This window comes from Pinus tabuliformis, chromosome J (assembly GCF_031772625.1).
Source record: "Pinus tabuliformis cultivar Carrire ecotype Pingquan chromosome J, CPIR1, whole genome shotgun sequence".
Taxonomy (NCBI): domain Eukaryota; kingdom Viridiplantae; phylum Streptophyta; class Pinopsida; order Pinales; family Pinaceae; genus Pinus; species Pinus tabuliformis.
The window spans coordinates 1,234,043,468-1,234,065,258 of NC_142295.1; the positions used below are offsets into that span (position 1 = coordinate 1,234,043,468).

Here is a 21,791-nt window from a genome sequence, read left to right on the forward strand (position 1 = left end):
CCATAAATCTTTCAACTTTACCCTTTATGTAATCGCGAGAATGTTGATTAAGATGTCACATAAAATGCTCGTGAAAGAGTTTCTTCCGGTAGCTCAATAGCTCACAGTTTTCAAGGCATCTCGAGATGCAAGGGATGGGTGATGAAAATTGCTGCGAAGCAGCCCCCAACGTTCTAGGATTAGGGTTGACTCTAAGCATGGCATGGTCCCTTTGGCCTCATTCGACCGTGTTCTTTGCTAAAGCGACAGATTCAGGCTCTGCATGTGCAACTAGGCTATATCCAAATGTGACTAATGGTAGACTGGCCATTTCAATTCCATTCCTTGGGGTGTGGTTTAATGGTGAGGTGGAGAAGTTTGGCCCCATAGATTTCTTGGCGCAATTCGAGACAGGACTATATACTTATACTTTTGAGTATGATTTCCATTGCAATTTACGGAATAATTTCTGTTGTTTCTTAAACTTTCCATGGTCAGTATGAATACTTTTGAAAGAAATATCATAATCATATCCCTCGTCCTTTGTAAACGTATACATGAAGAAAAGCTCTCCCTTGGCTCTGCCAATTTTTGTTTGTTTGATTTTTGTGGTGCTATAATTTTCTGTGCTTTAATTGATGAATACGAACGTCCGTTGTGACTGCTAATAAGTAACCAGCCGCTCTGCTCGACTGTTGTTTCATTCTGTAGTCTGATTATCATGGTGGGTGCAAAGGAGGAGCTCTGTGCCTTGGCAATTCTGTTCCCAGTCCTGGCTATGGTGTCCCTTGCACAGTCCCATGGAAATACTACGTCAGGTTTCTCTTTCCCATCATTCGGCAACGACAACAGAAATCAGCTGATATACATGGGAAATGCTTCCTATAATATTTCAGGTGGTTACATCGATTTCACTCCATCGCCGAACGCTACATCCGGTGCTTCCCATGAATATTCTGACATGTATAAGTGCATCGGAAGGGTTCTTTACCGTCAACCCATCACGCTCTGGCCGGCCACATTTACGACAACCTTCACCATCTTCGTTCAGACAATCACCCTTCCGGACGGGCTGAAGAATTTCAACGGTGACGGTCTGGCCTTCATCACCGTCCCCAACAACGGACCCCTTCTCCCAGATAGCTCCGGAGGATCTCTGGGCTTGTTCGGTTCATCCACAGATAGACACACAACGAATCAACTAGCCATCGAATTCGACACCTTCAAGAACGAAATCGATCCGGACGACAACCATGTCGGTATAGACGTCAAGGGTATCAAATCCGACGCAACCGCCGTTCTCGGTCAAAACGACATCGATATCAAATCGGGGCAGCCGACAAGGGTTCGAGTGCATTACGATGGCTGGAGCAAAACCCTGCAAATATATGCCGCCTATGCAGACCAACCAATTCCCTATTCCTTCATCTTAAACCACACAATAGAGCTATCAAGAACCGTTCCGAGATCAGCGTACCTGGGATTCTCGGCTGCAACGGGGAATTCTTTCGAGATTCATCGTATTTTGGACTGGAATTTCACTTCGGAGATCTTGCCCGACTCGTCTCTAAACATAGCCCACGGAAGATCCACAAGCAGGGGGCTGAAAGTCGGGCTCCTTACCGGTTCCATCATCATCGTGGTCGTACTGTTGGGATCGTCGGCGTGGTTCATTGATAGAACTAAAAAACGGAGAGCGAACTCAGGCCGGCTGTTCAGCAGGGAGCTAGCGCTATTGGAGGGCCGAACGATGGCCTCGTCGTACGCTCCTCACCGTTGCTCCTATAAATTTCTTTCAACCGCGACAAAGGACTTAAGCGAGACTGAACTTCTCGGAACCGGCGGCTTAGGGACCGTTTACAGGGGTACCCTGGAAGGGCCAGGCAGGGCGAGGACACTAGTAGCTGTGAAGAGAATCTCTGCCGGGTCAAGACAGGGAGAACGAGAATTCAGATCGGAGATTATCACCATAGGTCGGCTTCAACACAGGAACCTGGTACAGTTACAGGGCTGGTGCCAACAACGCGAAGAGCTGCTGCTCGTGTATGACTATATGCCTGTTGAAAATGTAATTTCAACTGTGTAACAGTTGAGCCGTGCAACAACATGGCCATATTGCATCGTTATTGGCATTCACAATATGGCAGAGCCTTTGCACATATATATAGTCGCGATCGGATGAGCCGGACCCGACGGGTGTTTAACATTTTGTTTCATATTATTCCAGTTCCACAACGGCCCTTTTTGCCATGTTTTAATGTTTTTTAGGCATATGTTATAATATATTGCATCAGCGCATTTCGCTATTGGCGAAACCAAAGGAGCGAGACTTTTGTATAAGGCATGCATCTGACCCGATGGAGCGGACCCGATAGCATTATAAATGGTTTTTGATAAATTTTCAAGTCCGCGCGCTCAAGCCATTTTCAATGTATTTTATGCATTTTCGTTATACAACGAAATATAAAGAAAAGCAAAGGATCGGAGGCATTGGCCCAGATCGCGATCGGCATATCGCAATCGGGGAAACCAATGGTGCATGGCATTTACATATATGAGTGCCAACAGCGATGAAACCCGGACCCGATGGGTTTCCAAAGCCAAATTGTATAATGGTTGAAATCCGCCCAAAGCCAATTTTTGTGTTTTACAGTGTTTCTCATATATTTTCTAGTATAAGGAGAAATAGAGGATCGGTCGACTGCGATATGCAATGTGACCCGAAAAGCGGACCCGATAGAAATTTTTTTGCATGCATTGATCTTTGATGGCAAAATCGGTAGGATTGTTCAATGGCGCGAAGCCAGTTAAAGAAAGCATGGAACAGTACAACGCAGCAGGCAGAAGCATTCAATTCACAGTATAGCCGAGAAGGAAGCAGGTTGCGATCGAACTCTTGCACATTGAATTTTCAACTACCGCAATTAAAGTTCAGCTCAGTCAAGGACGAGAAGGACAGCCTCGAGCAGTTCACAGCATGGGACTCCATTTTTGTTCATTAAATTATTCAGATTTTGTATGTAAGCTTTTTTTGTATTGTAGTCTGTAGAGAGGTTGAGAGAGAGAGAGTGAAGGTAGAAGCGCAGCAGTGCAAGTGAATGAATGTTAGTAATACATAGCAGCGTAGTATACTGAATGTAATGGGAAAGGAATGAATAGAGTAGCACTGTGTTTTCTTTTTGGTGAATCCCTCTGAGTGAAAGAGGATGAATTTTGTATCAATAATTTTATTTTAATGAATACAAATCCTTTTATGGGTGTGTAATACTCTGTTCTCAGAAATAATTTTAAAAGCTTCCCTGTGCTAAGATCCTGGAGCAAAACAGAGCATTGTCTCTGTGTTCAGTTTATTTTGTTTTTGGGATTTTAACAGAAAAATCCCAACAGTGGTATCAGAGCAGGTTCAGGCTCTTTGAAGGTGTCAAAGAAGCTGAAGGAAGGTTTCTTGCTGAAGCAACTTCTCCAGCAGCGTGAAGACTCAGCAAAAGAATCAAGTCAAGAATGCAAGGAATGGCCAGCACAAGCACTAGCATGGGTATGTTTAATACCCAGCTCCCACCGTTTAATGGGAAAAACTATGACTACTGGGCAATAACCATGAGAGCCCTGTTTGCCTCACAAGATTTATGGGAATTAGTTGAGGATGGTTTTGAAGAACCAGCAGATGAAAATGGGTTTAATAGATTAACTCAGGCAGAGAAGGATCTGTTGAAGAGCAATAGGAAGAAGGATTCAAAAGCCCTTGTATTTTTGTATCAAGCAGTGGACCACAGTGTCTTTCCAAGGATAGCAGCAGCTAAGACATCCAAAGAAGCATGGCAAACTCTCAGGATAGCCTATCAAGGCATGGAGAAAGTGAAGACACCAAAACTACAATTGCTGAGGAAAGATTTTGAGAATCTGTGCATGAAGGAGTCAGACAATATTGACTCATTCTTCACACATGTAATTGGTCTGGTCACACATATAAGGACTCATGGAGAGACTCTTGAAGAAAGGAGGATTGTGGAGAAAATATTGAGAGTCCTACACTCAAGGTTCCATGTGATTGTCACCACCATAGAAGAGACAAAGAATCTCTCAAACTTTTCAGTTGATGAACTTCATGCATCACTGATAACACATGAGCAGAGGTTGAGTAGGAATGAAAACTCATCTCTAGAGCAAGCCTTCAAGACCCAGATGTTCTTTGGAAGAGGAAGAGGTCAAGGCAAAGGAAACAAGAGAGGAAGAGTCAGAAGCCAAAACAGAGGTGAAAAGTACAATCCAGCAAATGCTCAAGGAAGAGGCAGTAATCCAAATCAGAACCAAGGTCAAGGCAACAGCCAACAAAGAGGACAACATCATGCTCAAGGACAAAGGTATGAAAAATCCAATGTCCAATGTTATTACTGTAAAAAATATGGGCATTATGCCAATGAATGTAGGAAGAAGCAGCATGATATGAGCAATAGATCTAGTGCAAATATCACTAGAGAAAATATCAGCCAAGATAATGTATTGTTAGCTTGTAATATGGCTGAAACAAACAGTGAAGACATATGGTTTCTAGACTCCGGTTGTAGTAACCATATGACAGGAAACATAGCCCTGTTTTCTGCTCTAGATCAAAGTGTGAAGTCACAAGTCACACTTGGGACTGATAGAAAAATTTCTGTTATGGGTAAAAGAGAAGTTAAAATATTTACAAAGAAAGGTGAAAAGAAAACCATAGCAGATGTCTATTATGTTCCTAGAATGAGATGTAACCTCTTGAGTATTGGACAGCTTGTTCAAAAAGGTTACAATGTTTTCTTTGAGAATGATGTATGCACCATCATGGATAGAGCACCCAGCAAATGATGTATTGCTGAAGTGAAGATGACAAGGAACAGAATGTTCCCTCTCAGAATAAGGGCAGATTTGAAAAACAAAGAAGAAATTGCAGCAGTTACCCAAGAGGCTTTCCAAAGTGTGCCAAAGGATGAAAATTGGTTGTGGCACTTGAGATTTGGACATCTCAACTTTGGACGTCTTAACTTGTTGAGTAGAAAATGGATGGTAAGAGGATTACCATTGATAGAGAAACTGGACAGCCTTTGTGAAGGTTGCATATTAGGAAAACAACACAGAGAAAGTTTTCCAAGCGGGAAAAGCATAAGGGCAAAAGCACCCTTAGAAATTGTCCACTCAGATTTATGTGGACCGATGCAAAATCCATCTTTAGCTGGCACCCAATATTTTATAACACTTATTGATGATTTTACAAGAAATATTTGGGTTTATTTCTTGAAAAACAAAACTGAAGTGTTTGAAAAATTCCGAAATTTCAAAGCACTTGTGGAAAATCAAAGTGGGGTGCGCATCAAAGTTTTGAGAACTAACAGAGGAGGTGAGTATATCTCTAAGCAATTCCTATGGTTTTGTAAAGAAAATGGAATTCATAAGCAATTTACAGCTAGGTACACCCCACAACAAAATGGAGTTGCCGAAAGGAAGAACAGGACCATCATGGATATGGCGAGGAGCATGCTAAAGGCAAAGCATTTGCCAAATGATTATTGGGCTGAAGCTGTACACTGTGCAGTATACATTTTGAATAGGTCTCCAACAAAAGGAGTGATAAACAAAGTGCCGGAAGAAGCATGGAGTGGGAGAAAGCAAGGAGTCACCCACATGAAAATTTTTGGATGTGTGGCCTATGCACACATTCCAGATCAGCTAAGGAAGAAGTTGGACAGCAAAGGGGAGAAATGTATTTTCATTGGATACAGTGAGGAATCCAAGGCTTATAGGCTGTATATCCCATCTACCAAGAAGTTCTTTGTGAGCAGAGATGTTCAGTTTGTTGAGGAGGAAACTTGGGATGGAAGCATAGAGAAAACAGTGAATGTTAAAAACTGTTTGTCTCATGATGAAGATGATGAGGAGATGGCTGAAACACATCTCCAAACAGTAGCGCCAACACAAGGACAGCAAGCGACACCCTTGAGGATAAATGAGAGTGCTTCTCCGAGCACACCACAAGGAGGAGAATCAAGTGCATCTTCAAGCACTTGCACACCAAATGAAAGAGGTAAAAAGTTTAGAAATCTAAGTGACATTTATGATGAAGGAATGAATTCCTTATTTGCCTTGTATTGTCATGTTGATGACTATATTCATTTTGAAGATGCTATTAAAGATAAGAAATGGATAGAAGTTATGGATGAGGAGATGAATGCCATAGAAAGAAAAAAGACATGGGATTTGGTTGAGCTACCAAAAGGTAAAGAAGTCATTGGAGTCAAATGGGTTTATAAGACCAAAAGTAATGCTGAAGGCAAAATAGAAAGACACAAGGCAAGGCTGGTTGTCAAAGGATACAAGCAGCAGTATGGGAGAGACTATGAGGAGACTTTCACACCGGTTGCAAGAATGGAAACCGTGAGAGCAGTGCTGTCCATAGCAGCACAAAACAAATGGAAAGTCTACCAAATGGATGTGAAGTCGGCATTCCTAAATGGAGTGTTAAAGGAGGAGGTTTACATTGAACAACCTCTAGGCTATGAGAATAAAGGCCAAGAGCACAAAGTGTGCAGATTGAAGAAAGCTCTTTATGGGCTGAAGCAAGCACCAAGAGCGTGGTACAGTAGAATAGATTCCTATCTACTGGAAAATGAATTTGACAAATGTGAGGGAGAACCCACAGTCTACATCAAAGAAAAGGATGGTAAGATTTTAATTGTAGTGTTGTATGTTGATGATGTGATTTTTACAGGTAATGATGACTACCTCATTGAAAATTTTAAATCAGTCATGAAATAAGAATTTGAGATGACTGACATGGGCTTGCTTAGATACTTCTTAGGAATAGAAGTAGATCAAAATGGAAATGGAATTTTTATCTCACAAGCAAAATATGTAAATGAGTGTTGGAAAGATTCCATATGCAAGAGTGCAAGGTAGCAATCACTCCCACAGTAATGGCATTAAAACTCAGCAAAGAGGATAGCTACAAGGATTTTGATCCTAGCTTGTATAAGAGCATAGTTGGCAGCCTTATGTATTTAACTGCAACTAGGCCTAACATAATGTTTGCTGTTAGTTTGATTTCCAGATTCATGGAGAGGCCAAAAGAGGCACATTGGCAGGCAGCAAAAAGAATTCTGAGGTATGTCAAAGGTACTAAAATGTTTGGAATTTTATATACTGTTTCAGAATGTTCAGATTTAGTTGGATACACTGATAGTGATTGGGCTGGAAGTGGAGATGATCGGAAAAGCACTTCCGGTTATGTTTTTCACATGGGTTCAGGAGCCATTTCATGGGCTTCTAAGAAACAGCCTATCGTGGCGTTGTCTACAGCAGAGGCAGAATATGTGGCAGCTACAGCAGCAGCATGTCAAGCAGTGTGGATGAGAAGAATGTTAAGGAGCTTAGGCCAAGAGCAGGCAAAAGCAACAGTGATTTTTTGTGACAATAGCTCAGCTATTGCATTATCAAAGAATTCAGTGTTTCATAAGAGAACGAAACACATTGACACCAGGTTCCACTATATCAGAGAATTGGTAAGCAATGGAGAAATCACTTTACAACATTGCAGGACTCAGGAACAGGTAGCAGACATTTTGACAAAGCCATTGGATCAGAAAAGCTTTGAATTTTTGAGGAAATGTTTGGGTTTGATTGAATGCCCAGTAGTTGAAATTAAAGGGGAGTGTTGAAAATGTAATTTCAACTACGCAACAGTTGAGCCGTGCAGCAGCATGGAAACATCGCCGACGAGCAATCGCCAATATCGCATCGGCGAAGTCGCAGTGGAGGACTTACAAAGAGGCATTTATATGTTGCGATGAGCGATCGCCGATATCGCATCGGCGTATCGCTATCGGCGTTCACAATGTGGCAGAGCCTTTGCACATATATATAGTCGCGATCCGATGAGCCGGACCCGACGGGTGTTTAACATTTTGTTTCATATTATTTCAGTTCCACAGCGGCCCTTTTTCCCGTGTTTTAATGTTTTTCAGGCATATGTTATAATATATTGCATCGGTGGATATCACATCGGCATTTCGCTATCGGCGAAACCAAAGGATATTATGGGTGTGTAATACTCTGTTCTCGGAAATAATCATAAAAGCTTCTCTGTACTAAGATCCTGGAGCAAAACAGAGCATTGTTTCTGTGTTCAGTTTATTTTGTTTTTGGGATTTTAACATAAAAATCCCCAACAATGCCCAATGGGAGCCTCGACATGTTCATCTTCAAGTAGCCAGGGGATAGCCATTAGAATCAGGATCAGCCCCATCTGAATTGGACCCGGAGACACATAATCTTATGCGGGTTGGCTTCAGCGTTGCTGTACCTTCACGAAGAATGGGAGAAAAGAGTCGTCCACCGGGACATTAAGCCCAACAATGTTAAGCTCGACGGGGAATTCAATGCCCATCTGGGGGACTGCGGCCTCGCCAGGCTGATTGAGCATGAAGAAACAAATCTGGCGGTCACCACCATGTTGGCGGGGACGCTTGGGTATGTGGCACCAGAGTGCGTGTACACTGGCAAGGCTACTGCAGAGTCGATGTTTACAGTTTCGGTGTCGTTGTGTTGGAGGTAGCAAGCGGGAGGTGGGTTGTGGATCGAAAGCCGCCATTGTCGGAGGGGAATTTGGTGGATTGGATTTGGGAACTTTACCAGGAGGAAACAGTTATCGAGGTCACGGATCCGAGATTGGATGGAGATTTTGAGGAAGAACAGATGAAATGAGCATTAACTTTGGGACTTGCCTGCTCGCATCCAGATCCCCAGCTGCGTCCGTCAATCAGACAAGCGCTGCAAGTTCTCATAAATCCTAGTGAAAAGATTATGCAACTTCCTTCTTCAAGGCTGTTGGCCATCTATGTAGTTTTTCCATCAAACCAGGGACATAATTCTCGCCCTCCTGCTTCGTATTCAAATGTTTACTCCGGGTCAGCTTCTACTGGATCTGCTTGCGGTGGAGGCTCGTCCATTACAGCCTCAACCCTCCATTATGGGAGATAGAGATGACACTTATTAGAATATGCATCACATCAAGGTGATGCTAATTTCAGGCCAAATTTTATGCCATTTTAAAAGGATATGGCATGGAATTTATGGGAATCCTGAACATGTCGTTTGAGTCAGAGGCAGCGCCGAGAACTGCTTATGAACCAGCAGGGTAATTGTTACGAGTAAGCTTTTTAGAACTTCTACTTTCGTGAAATAGATATATTGAACCCATGTGCAGAGAGAAAAATATGTGAAAGTCTGAAAGAATGTACAAATCATTTTGCCATACTTTATACGATAGGAAACGCAGAAAACATCTCAACTTCGCATAGTTTCTTTAAATAGTTCTTTGGATAAATGTAGTCTTGTTATAACCAACGCCGTTGAAGTGAGGGTTCACATGGTGTTTGTAATGGATAATAAAGTAATAACCTGTGAGGGTCCTATTTACTTTTAGGATATATGGTATTGTGGGCATATATTGGTTTTTGGAATATATAATTGGTAGGAAATTTGTAAGGTAGTATAATTATATTAATAGATATATGTTATATTGTTAATTTATTTGAATTTAAAATAATGTAATTTATTTTAAATTCAAATTCTCAAATAAAATTATCAATCACATAAATTTTTCACTATAAATTTTCTATTGATGAATCAAAATTTCCATTCACAAATCTTAACTATCACATAAATTTTCTATTTATCAATCAAAATTTCCTTTCACAAATCATAACTATATTTAAGTCTTGTTATATACCTTATTTTCAACAAACACTTATTAATTTATTGCCGTACTCAAATTAAAAAAATAAAAATAAAAAAATTCGAAATTTATAATAATTCCCAAATAAAATGGAATTCTTTGGCTTAATCACTGATATGTGAAAAAATGCAACACTTATGACTCTACATAATGCTTAAAATGATAAATATTAAAAGCAAATAATCATCATCCAATTTTGACGTGACAACTTGAACAATTTGAAATTGTAGGACTTGTCGAAATTTAAGATGCCATGAGTGTTTCTGGCTGTTCATTTGGTTGATAATTATATGCATGTTCTTGAACCTAAAACCAAGCCCTCGAACGGATCCCGAGTTAAATTAGCGTTCAAAAAATGGTCATAAAACCAATACTACCATTAAATTATTCTTTCTCGCTCGGTTAGTGAGAGCCGCTCTGGCGGAGGAAGCGTTCGAAACACTTTGATTCAAAAGTCAACTCAATTAAGCGGCGTTTAATATAGTAAACTAAATTATTTTTAAATTAAATATGTTATGTTTTGGTTTTGAAGAATTGCCCTCATAGCTTTGTAGAAGCAGTGTTTGAATCATATTTTTGATGGTGGAAATGAATCCAACACCATCAAAAATTTCTGGAGCACCTAAAATTATGAAATTTGACAGTTTTTATTTGGATTTACAAAAAATATAGCCGGAATTTCCATAACTTTAAGGGCAAAAAAGCATATTCCGACCATTTTAACATACAATGAAATAAATCATTTTTAAATTAAATAGGTTATTCTTTGATTTAAAAGTGAAAACCCATTCAAATACTTTTCATATTATTCATAAGATGATGTATTAGACAAAAATATTCTCTTAAACTAAAGTCTTTTCCAGTGGTTTATTTAAAAATCAAAATTTCTCAAGCCCAATTCCAATATAGACTATGCCTACAGCCCAATAATGTGTAGAGAATCTATTAGGTAGTATTTTTATAACATTTTATTATTATTATTATTTAAATTAGTATATTTTGAAAGTATAGAAAAGAAACACCAAAAAATAAGAGGTTAAATTTTGATTATATATAAGTGTATTGAATGTGAAATTAAAAATTCATTTAAAACAAGTACCTACCACTCAAGTCAGAAATTATGCTTAAGAAAAAATTATATAAAAAATTATAATTCGCATTGGTCAACGCTAAACTCACAGTCCCTATTTTGGAAGGAACTAATAAATTGAGATGTCTATACATTCACAATTTGACTCATACATAAATAGTGGTCTGCAGTAACTCTTTGTATGTAGGAACTTATAGGGTAAGTTCCTCAGACAAAACAACAAAGGACACCGTTCACAAACAGATCACAGATCAATACGCCAATATTCTTGACGTGGTTAAAACCCTCAACGAGGGAAACAGACCACGGCCTGAGCCAACGTGGCCACTTCAGAAAATTTATTAATAAAAGAATAAAAATTTACATAAGCTTTTTTCATGAACAGTTACCCTACAAATGACCCTCCATGCTCTTTAAATAGAGATCATGGACCAATAGGGTGTTAAGCCATGGATCAAGTGTCGGTAATACCAAAGAGAGAATGAATCGTTGGATCACTACATATCGTGACCGTCAAATTGTAAGTTACAAAAGTACATAGTAAAGAAACATACTTTACCTAACTCTACACTAGACAAAGTTATACTTAATTATTTCCTATGTGTCGGAATATCCTAACATCTCCTTTTAAGAACAACTTGGGATAGGATTGAAGGATATACAAATATGACACAATAGGAGAAGGAAGGAGGCATTAGAGCCTATCCCCCCTTAGTGAAAACTTCCTAAACTCCAACCATAAATTGAAGTTTAGTAAACTTCGCCTCTATGAAAGCCTTTGTAAAGATGTATGCAACTTGATCACCTGTTGAAAAATATTGCACTTCAAGAACATGGTTGTGAATGAGCTTTTTGATGAAGTGCATGTGCAATTCAATTTGTTTGCTGCGCGGATGTTGGACTGGATCTTTGCGTAGTTGAATGGCACTTTGATTATCACACCAAAGTGTAGTCGGATGCTACTGCTGAAAGCTAAACTCTGACAGGATCTAATGAAGCCACAGGGCTTCCTTACTAGCTTCTACGGCACCACGATACTCTGCTTCTGCTGAAGAAAGAGAAATGGCACTTTGTTTCTTGCAAGCACATGTAATAGGTCCTGAACCAAGAGTGAACACATAACCTGCAATAGACTTCCGAACATCAGGGTCACCAGCCCAATTAGAATCACTGAAACCAACTAATAGAGGAGATGCTTTTGCACTGTAATGAATCCCAAACTGAACTATACCTCGAACATAACAAAGTATTCGTTTAGCTACATTCCAATGACTTTCATGTGGGTTTTACATAAACCTAGCAATAAGGCCAACAACAAAGGAAAGGTCAGGACGAGTCTGGGTCAGATACAAAAGTTTTCCTACAAGTTGACGATATAAGGTAGCATCAACTTCAGGGGAAGTACAAGTTCAAAATGTTCAAAATGTTTTTATGATTTTTATATACAAAGAACAATGTTTTGAAGAACAATGAACCGTTTTTTTTTTGTAGCGGAACAGAGGTTGAACAAGGTTGATTTCATTGATTTTTAAATAGAATCAGAGAGGAGAACATATGGCTACCAGGATAGAACCAAAAGAATTCCAGATTGAGCATTGGGAAAAAGAGACAATAGAGAAACTTTATTAGGCTCGGCTTATAGGCTTCCTCCAAAATTTTAGTGGGCACAATAAAAGCATCACCAAGGAGTTTATAAACAAATACGCGCAAGACCAAACCATGGTGGGAAACCTAGCTATTTCATTGACTCCAGAATTCATTTCTCAGGCCTTAGATCTACCACTGTCAGGGGAACCGTATCATAAGGAATTACACTTTAAAGAAAAGGGATGGAATTTCTTTCTAGAGAAAAATAGGAAGGGAACATTTGATAGAACCAAGGGCATACCTAGAGAATGGTTTAATGAGCCTTTGGGAGAATTGGTTTTAATTATTCAGAAGTTTTTCACATGTGACAATGGGCATTGTGTGGTGCATCTTGATCATGTCAGATTTCTCCAGCACATCAAAGGAGAAGTGACAATTAATTTGTCATATTTCTTCTCTAAGAATATGATTAAAATGATAGAGAATGTAAAAAACAAGACTAAACCCAAGGAAGCCCAAATTTATCACAAAGGACTCATAAAAATTCTTGTAGAATATCAAGTGAAAGCCAGGGGTGTAGTATGGAAAAAAAAATTAGTGCAAAATCATCTTGAAGAACAGGCCATAAAGGAAAAGTATAAACCAGTTTAGGAAACAGAAACATAATGAACTCACTTCACTATCCAATGAGAAGGTCCAAAAAGAAACAAAATACTATCATGGTTGAGAGAGAAGCATCCTTCATATCCACTCTCAGGAAGCATATGAGAAAAAGTCCAGCAGAGACAAACAGTAAAGACCCTGAGGTACAAATTGTTGAAACACCTTCTATAGAAAAACAAGTTGATGAAATCATTGAAAGATTGGAAAAAGAAGCCTATGAAAAGACATTGGAGAAAGATTCATACTTTGACAATGTTGAGGCCACTTCATTTGCCAAATACACACAAGAATTAGAGAAAGAGCTGCCACTTAGCAAAATAAAAGAGCTAACAGATCAATTGGAGAGAAGCAGAATTTTAGAGAGGCATTTGAAGAAAGAGAACATAACATACAAGAAAAATAATGCAAAATTGGTCAGGGAAAATGAAAATCTAAATGAGGAAGTTGGAAAACTGAAAACAAAGAATGATCTTCTTTGCAGACGATCTTTTAGGTGGCTCAAAGACAAAAAATTATGGAAGAACAAGTATGAAAAACAAGAGGTTAAGAATACAATCTATAAGGAAGAGCAGTACAAGGGAATTGACTTCCTACTACAAGAAGCACAACAGGAAGTATCTAGATCAGGTACAGGGTTTACATAAGAGCTTAGAAGGTCAAAGAGAAGGAAGCAAGCATGAGGACATGCTTATACATCAACAAGGGGGAGCCCTCGTTTTTTATCTAATTTTTCTTAATTAAATACACTTAATTTCTATGTTATCCATGCATTTACCATCATATACATCCAATTTTGACCAATTTATGCATATTTAGGTATATAAATTAAGTTTTGCAATTTTTAGATGTTTTTATAAAAAATGGATTTTAAGTGCATTTTTGGACAGGATCAGAAATTCTCGTAATGGCTTCCTTGATGTCATACTTACAGGACACTTGGGCATGAGTTGAGCACATTACTAGAAATCTTGGGAACTAAGATTGGATGAATTCCTCTTGGTTCAGTCAAACCAAGCTTAAATAGGCCCTGTCAAAGTTGGTCAAACAAGATCAGTCATTCAGGAAATCCCTAGGAAATAGGCCAATTATAGGATTTCATGGGATTTTCTAGATTTTGAGTGATTGGATGGATGAGCTCAATTTGAATAGATAGGATATGGATAGACATAGCTGTTAGAGACATTTTAGATCAGTTTGTGTCATATTTTTCTATTTAAGCCAAAACATTGAAGGCTTATGTATGTAAAATTTGTATAATTTCATATTGAGACTTCTAAATATTTTGATTTAATTTGAGGAACCTATTCTATCATCTTTTTGTTGTTCAATGTTGTGGATGATTGACTGAGTTTGCAGTAGCTGATAATCTCTTCAAGTGTGCAAGGCAAGGGTGGAGGGCCCCCACACCAAGCTAAATACACTTCATGGTTAATTTAGCTTAATTTTCATAAACTAGTTTTGCTTTAGATTTTTTATTTAATTAGATATATGATGATTTATTATGTTTGATTATGAATCTTGGTTTACTTCTATTCTTTATATGAACAAAAAACCCAGTGTTTAATTTAAACCCTCATTATATCTGATCAATGAATAGAAACTAAAATTCATCCTTCTTGCTTTCAAGTGATTTTTTGAATTTCCAGATTTCTAAAAATGGCATTAATGATGAATGATTTTTTAATGAACAATATAAAGGACCTCCTTAATTAGGAGCCTTTTCTATTATTCTTCTATGCAGCTTAAGCTATTATCCATTAGTGGTTTTTTATTTTTGTTCATGAAGTAGTATTCTAGAAGAAGGACAATCTCGTTCTCCTAAGTTAGGAGCCACTTCCCATGTTTATTACATATTGAATTTGAAATTACTTAGTTGAATTTTATATTTGTAATATGACTTCTAAATAATTTATAATTGCATTTCCTTCAGTTTCCATAACTTATATTTTAAAGCTAATTATAGTTGATGTTTATACATTTTGGACATGATTCTAAGTTCTACAAACTTGAATTGATATTTAAAATACCTGTGTTAATTTATTCAATAAATTGACCCAACACTTGTTTAGGCCTTCCTGCCTCTAGGGTCTAGTTTTGACCTTTGTAGAACATTGGCTTTAGTTGAGTCGTTGCGCTACAACCCTAGCTTGTTGACATTTCCTTCCTTTTTCACTTTTGGATTTATTTTTTATTACTTGAGAGTGTTTGCTTCTTTGTTTTTTTTCCTAGCTTTGACGCTTTTGAAATGTTTGGCATTCAAGCTTTCAGACTTTTTCTTTGGCATGTTTTTAGTTGTTTTTTCATTTTTGGTTTGATTCTTCAGTCAACATATCTATAAATTTGGGGTGTTTGCATTTAAGAATTTAGTGAGAGGTGCATTATCATAGGCATTGGTGTGTTGTGAAAAAAATCTCACCCTCCTGTAGTTAACATTCATAAAAAAAATCCTAGTTAGCTTGGTTAGCACCCTTCTGACTGATTTTACGTTTTTAATGACCAACTTCTCAAATAGATAATTGGCTCCTTCCTCCAAATGGTCAACAATTTAGATCTTAGTATCTTGTAGATGTCAGCATCTCCTTCTAAGAACAGGAAGACAATATTTTGCATGTTTGTTTTGACATGGTCTAAATGAGCTAATGTAATACTAGTGTAAAATTTTTGGAGCAATTAAAAGATCAAGTTGTCACATTACAAATTCAACATGAAAGTGCCAAAGATGAACTCTGCCATGGGTTCTAGAATTTTGTGTCACTTCTGAAAGGTAGGAAGCATGATGTTGTTTAACCCTTAAAGGGTTTCTACTATAACACCCTCCTCTCACATTTACCCATCTTAATCAGTTTGTTGGGGTAAACATGTGATGAGAGGATAATATGATGTGATTCAACTCCCCAATTATAGTTAAGTCATTGGAACTGATAAAACAAAACCATTATGACCTTCCACACATGCTACAAAACCTTCAGGAGCCAGTGAACCCTTCCAGGTCACCAACCCTTGAGACAACTTGACATTTCATTGATCTAGACTCTTAGCTGCTCCCATGAAAATCCATGTATGTGAATGAGGGCTTCCATTCATGCCAACAACAAGGCATGCCAGTGAATGTGGACTTGTTTAGCTAGTTTTGAGGCAACAACCCTGGATTTTGTGCCACTTTTTCAAGATCAGGGCTCAGGCCACTAACTAGAACTTCATGAAACTTTTAGAAATGATAAATACCAATGGAATAAGGTTACTAATGTAATAATTAGTACAATTACTTGATATGATCCCTACTAGACGTGAAAATCATTTCATCAGACATGTCACAAATATGTAATCTACAAGTCATAACAACATATCTGAGCATAGGGGTATCATACTTATCTTCGATTTGTAAAGAAGCATTGTTGCGTTATCACAATAGCTGCATTATGATCTAGTAGGTCATATATTCATTATACATTCATTTTCAAATAAAAACGTGATGAGATCCATACATCAAGTCTGTCATAAAATGTACTCATAACGAGCATATACCCAACATAAATAACAAGGATATAAAAACCATGAGAATCACATATGAAACAATACATTTACTCATGAAATGCCAAGGAGAAAGAGCTCTTATTAATGAATGCATAATCTAAACAAGTCTAGAACTTCCACAAAACACCGATCCATAGATTGGTTGAACCAAATCTTTCATTCAGCCAATCACCCCCATGCGATATTCCAATCATGATGTGGGACTTACAAAAAAACCAACCATGGTTTACCAAGGCCAAACCACCTCAACCCTCATTAATAGAACCAAGATTTATCATAATCCCCATCAGATCACTAGGCCCTAAACAAGCATGGATGCCTCTGGATCTCTCCACCTAAACCGTAAGAAATTTGTTCATCTCAATCTCTCGGATTTACCATGTATCCCGCCATAAATTACTGTCAAGGGATTCCTATGCCTATGAGATCACCACCCTTTGGGATTTACTGTGTATCCCACTATTACCGGTTAAGGGATTCCTATGACCAATCAAGGGCATTCACCACTCATCTTTACAGTGTATCCCTTCTTTAACCGATCAAGGGATTCCTAGCCTCAATCGATGTGTTCACATCCAGTCTTTACCATGTATCCCATCCTGGATTCCTAGGCCTTATAAATAATCCTCAGACCACTCCACTCAGCTTCGAGTCCATATGAAAATCAAACCCAACCAAAATAAGAGAAATCCATCACACCATGGCTATACGGAAATGGAAAGTCAAGGCTAAAGAACACTATCACACATGGCCAAACCCTTGCCAATGATAGTAAGAGAAAAAAAAACAAACATGCATGTACCATGCATGCCACATCTAGCAAGGAAATCACACATGAAAAGTGATACCTGCAAGTAATCTCAATGTAGTTTCTTGATCCTTCTCTTCCTTGCTTGATATTTTCTTCCCTTTTCATTATTTATCCTTTCTTTTATTTCCTTGATCCAATTTTATAATTCTCCAAGAATGCTCTAAGTATCCAAGAGTGTGTGAGAGAGAGTAGAGAGAGAGCTCCAAAAGTGAACTGACATTAAGGTACCAACTAATAATCAGAAGAATTTTTATTAATTAAGCCTCTATTTTCTTCAATTTCCAATTATTTTCCTTCGTTTTCTTCTTTACATTCAAGTTGTGACCTTTCACCTTCTTTTTATTCTAATTTTCATTCTTTTCATAAATAAAATTCCAATTAATGCGTCATGCCTTTCCAAATCCTTTTCCATTTTCTTTTCCAATTTCCTTAGGTGTAATAAGCCAAATGAACACCCACACTAGGATGTTTTGCCCAACATTTAGCTTGGAATAAATGTCGCATGAATTTGGTTATTATTTTTCCTTTATTAACTTTACTTACATGGAATTTTGACGAGGGGTTTTATAGAACCCTCCCCCTTTGGATAACACCATCCTTGGTGTTCAATGACACCTACAACCAACAAGACTTCTAAAAGAAAAACATACTTCCCATGGAGATTTATAACTTAGCTTGATGCAATATTTACAATAATCAACCTTCTTGGAAGCAAACCAACATGACAACATAGCAACATCACAACCATAATGATATGACACCCATATCGCTTATCAGAGCTTTATAACATAGCTCATGGCAGTATTTATATCCATATACATATGTACATATACCAAAACATCACACCAAAACATATGCCAAAAACATTCGCTCAATGGTCAACGAATAGAGAAGGATACATGTCCTGCATCTAATCCACCATCTCCCATGTAGCTTCATCGAGCCCAAAGTGATTCCATTGCACTTTAACTTTCTTGATTGCTCGGTTCCAGAGCATGAGAATCTTTATCTACAATACACATTAATGTTCAGCTAGAATTCTCCATTTGGATCCACATGCAATACAGACTAGTCAGTCACATGGCCAACATATTTAACATACTTCTTAAGCAATGAAACATGGAAAACATCATGGACTTTCATTGTTGGAGGTAGTGAAATTTTATAGGCTACTGGTCCAATCCATTCAAGAACATTGAAAGGTCCACGAAGCCAAGGTTCCAGCTTGGCACACGATCCAATCCTCAAGGAGCTATTCTTTAGCTTGATGTGTAAGTACACATGTTCCCCAACCTAAAAATCCTTAAACAACATGTTCTAATATGCATAAATTTTATATATATCCTGTGCTGCCTTTAGATTCTTCTTGATCACCTACATTTCATGTTCCATCTCTGCCAACATATCTAGTCCAATCAACAGCCTGTTAATTGGATCACTCCAACTAATGGGAGTATTACAACTCTGCCCATAGAATGTGTCAAATGGAATCATCCTCAGTGACTCTTGATAACCATTATTATAAGATAACTCAACCATTAGGAGGTACTCCTCCCATATCCTCTGCTGATGCTTCACATATATCCTCAATATGTCCTTGAATATCCTATTGACCCTCTCTATCTGTCCATCTGTCTGCAAATGATAATTCTTGTTGAAGGCCAACTCTATCCCCAAACCTACAAACAACTTCTTCCAAAACTTGGAAGAGAACTTAACATCCATATCTGACACAATAGTCCTTGGAACACCATGCAACCTCACTACATCTCTAATGAATACCTATGCCACATCACTAGATGAATACACAGATTTTACTGGAATGAAGTCCACTACCTTTGTCAATCTGTCTACCACAACCATGATGGAATCATGTTTTCTAGATGTCCTCGAAAAACCTGTGATGAAATCCATGGAAATGACCTCCCCCTTCCAGTATGAAATTAGAATCAGCTATAATAGTCCACCTTGATTCTTACATTGTTCTTTCACCCGCTGACAGTCAAAACATCTAGCCTCAAAGGCTACCATATCCTTCTTCAGATTTGGCCAATAATAAAACTTATTAACTGATGTCAATTTATTCTGGTATCCTGGGTAACTTGAATACAGTTTTGCATGAAACTCTAGCAAGATAGTATTCTTGAGCTCATTTTTGTCTGGCACATATATCCTATCCCTAAATTTGATCAAACCATCTACTGTAAGATGATAGTCCACATCTTGCTCACTTGTACCCTCCTGTAACATGTGCATAAGGTCCATGTACCTGCCATCCTACTATCTTTCTTGTAAGATTCGATCCTGTAAGTCTGTCCTGTAAGAAATCATATATGTTATGTGATTCACGTCTATCCTCCTACTAAGAGCAGTTGCAACCCTTTTCTCTTTCCCCTTGATGTACCTGATCTCAAAGTCAAACTCACTAATCGTGGCCAACCATCTAGAATTCAGTTTCGGTTGTTCAAACAAGTATATTAATCCACTGTGATCACTCATCAATGCAAACCTCCTGCCAAGAAGATAGTGCCTCCACATCTTCAATGCATGGATGATCACTTCCAACTCAAGATCATGTGTCATATAATTATGCTCATGCTCATTCCATTTTCGTGACTCATAGCATACTACTTGTCGTTTCTGCATAAGTACTCCACTGAGTCCTCTCTTGCAAGCATATGTACATACCACAAACTCTTTATCCAAATCTGCAATATTTAACACTGTAGCATTTCTCAACAATTGCTTCAACTGCTCAAAAATGGTTGCACATTCCTCTGTCCATTCAAATTTCTTACCTTGCCTCTGTAGTGACATAATAGGATATGCAATGCAAGAGAAGTTCTTGATGAACCTCCTATAGTAACCTAATAACCCCATGAATGATCTTACCTCATCCACATTTTTAGGAGTTTCCCACTCCATGATAGCCCTTATCTTCTCTAGATTCACTACTATGCCTTCCTTGGAAACAACATGTCCCAGGTAATGTACCTTTGTCTGAAAGAGACTACATTTACTAATCTTAGCATATAATTGAATCTCTCTCAGCAATCTCAAAGCTTTCACTAAGTGCTCGACATGATCTTCCTCATTTTTAGAATATATCAAGATGCCATCAATGAATACAATAACAAACTTATCTAGATATGGACACAACGCACTATTCATCAAGAAAATGAAAGTAGTTGGAGCATTAGTCAAACCAAATTGAACTAAAAAAAACTCATAATGCCCATACCTAGTCAAGAAATTTTTCTTATAGATTTCCTCTTCCTTGATGCGTAGCTGATGGTATCATGATCTCAAATCAATTTTCAAGAAAACTATTGTTCCCTTCAACTGATTAAAAAAGTCGTCAATCATCGGAAATGTATACCTGTTCTTGATAGTCACCTTCTTCAACTGCTTGTAATCAATGCATAGTCTGAGAGTCCCATCCTTCTTCTTCACAAACAATACTAGTGCAACCCACGGTGATACACTTGAACTAATGTATCCTTTGTCAAGCATTTCCTTCAACTGTAACTTCAGTTCTAATAACTCTAGAGTGTTCATCATGTATGGTGCCATTGATTTTTCTGTTGCCCCTCGTATCAACTCAATGGAAAATTCCACTTCTCTGTGAGGCAAAAACTTCGATATATCTTTTGGAAACACATTTTGAAATTGCTGCAAGATCAGGTACCTATTCATAACTTGTGCATCATCAACATCCTTACCTCTATCACTAGAAATATGCATTGCAAATAACACACACCCTTTTCTGTAACTGTGCTTTTCCTGCATGTATTTCACCATCCTAATTGATTTTGCCTTCTTCTTACCCTACAAGACTCTTTGTTCTCCATTGTCATCCAAACACTCAATGGCCTTGTCATAACAATCCACTTTGGTCCTATGAATATATAACTAGTTCATAACTGAAAGCATACTATATGATCCCAATGGAAGTACATTCAAATGTGTTGAGGTAGGCCTACCATTGAGCCTGCAATCACAAACTCTTACCTAATGATGCACTCTCATCTTTGTACCTGTAGCCAACTGCAATAACCGAGATTCTGCATGCACTTCTTTATTCAAGACACACTTATCCACTAGGTCAAGACTAACATAACTATAATTAGATATAGTGTTAATTAAAATAGAAACAAATCGACCACAAACATTACCTTCCATCTCAATAATGGATGCCTAATGATCTGCCTTCTTGTTATCCAATGCTGCATAGATATGAGTAACAATCTACTAAACATCCTCAACAGTCTGTGCCTCTTGTGCACTGTAGATCTAAGCCCTACCAAACTGATACTACAGAAAATCTCTTGAGATGTTCCTTTCCACGTATCTAACACTACAAC

The 21,791-nt window shown here is 38.1% G+C and overlaps 1 protein-coding gene and 1 pseudogene across 1 annotated transcript; both read left to right on the forward strand.

The window, feature by feature from the left end:
• Positions 1–700: 700 nt before the first annotated feature.
• On the forward strand, positions 701–2,065 carry LOC149231615 (L-type lectin-domain containing receptor kinase S.4-like). The gene has a single exon (XM_089381695.1). It carries the CDS (start codon positions 701–703, stop codon positions 2,063–2,065), a length of 1,365 nt encoding a protein of 454 aa, XP_089237821.1.
• A 5,641-nt stretch (positions 2,066–7,706) lies between these two features.
• Positions 7,707–8,709, forward strand: LOC149231616 (putative L-type lectin-domain containing receptor kinase S.7 pseudogene; annotated as a pseudogene).
• The last annotated feature ends 13,082 nt before the right edge of the window (positions 8,710–21,791 follow it).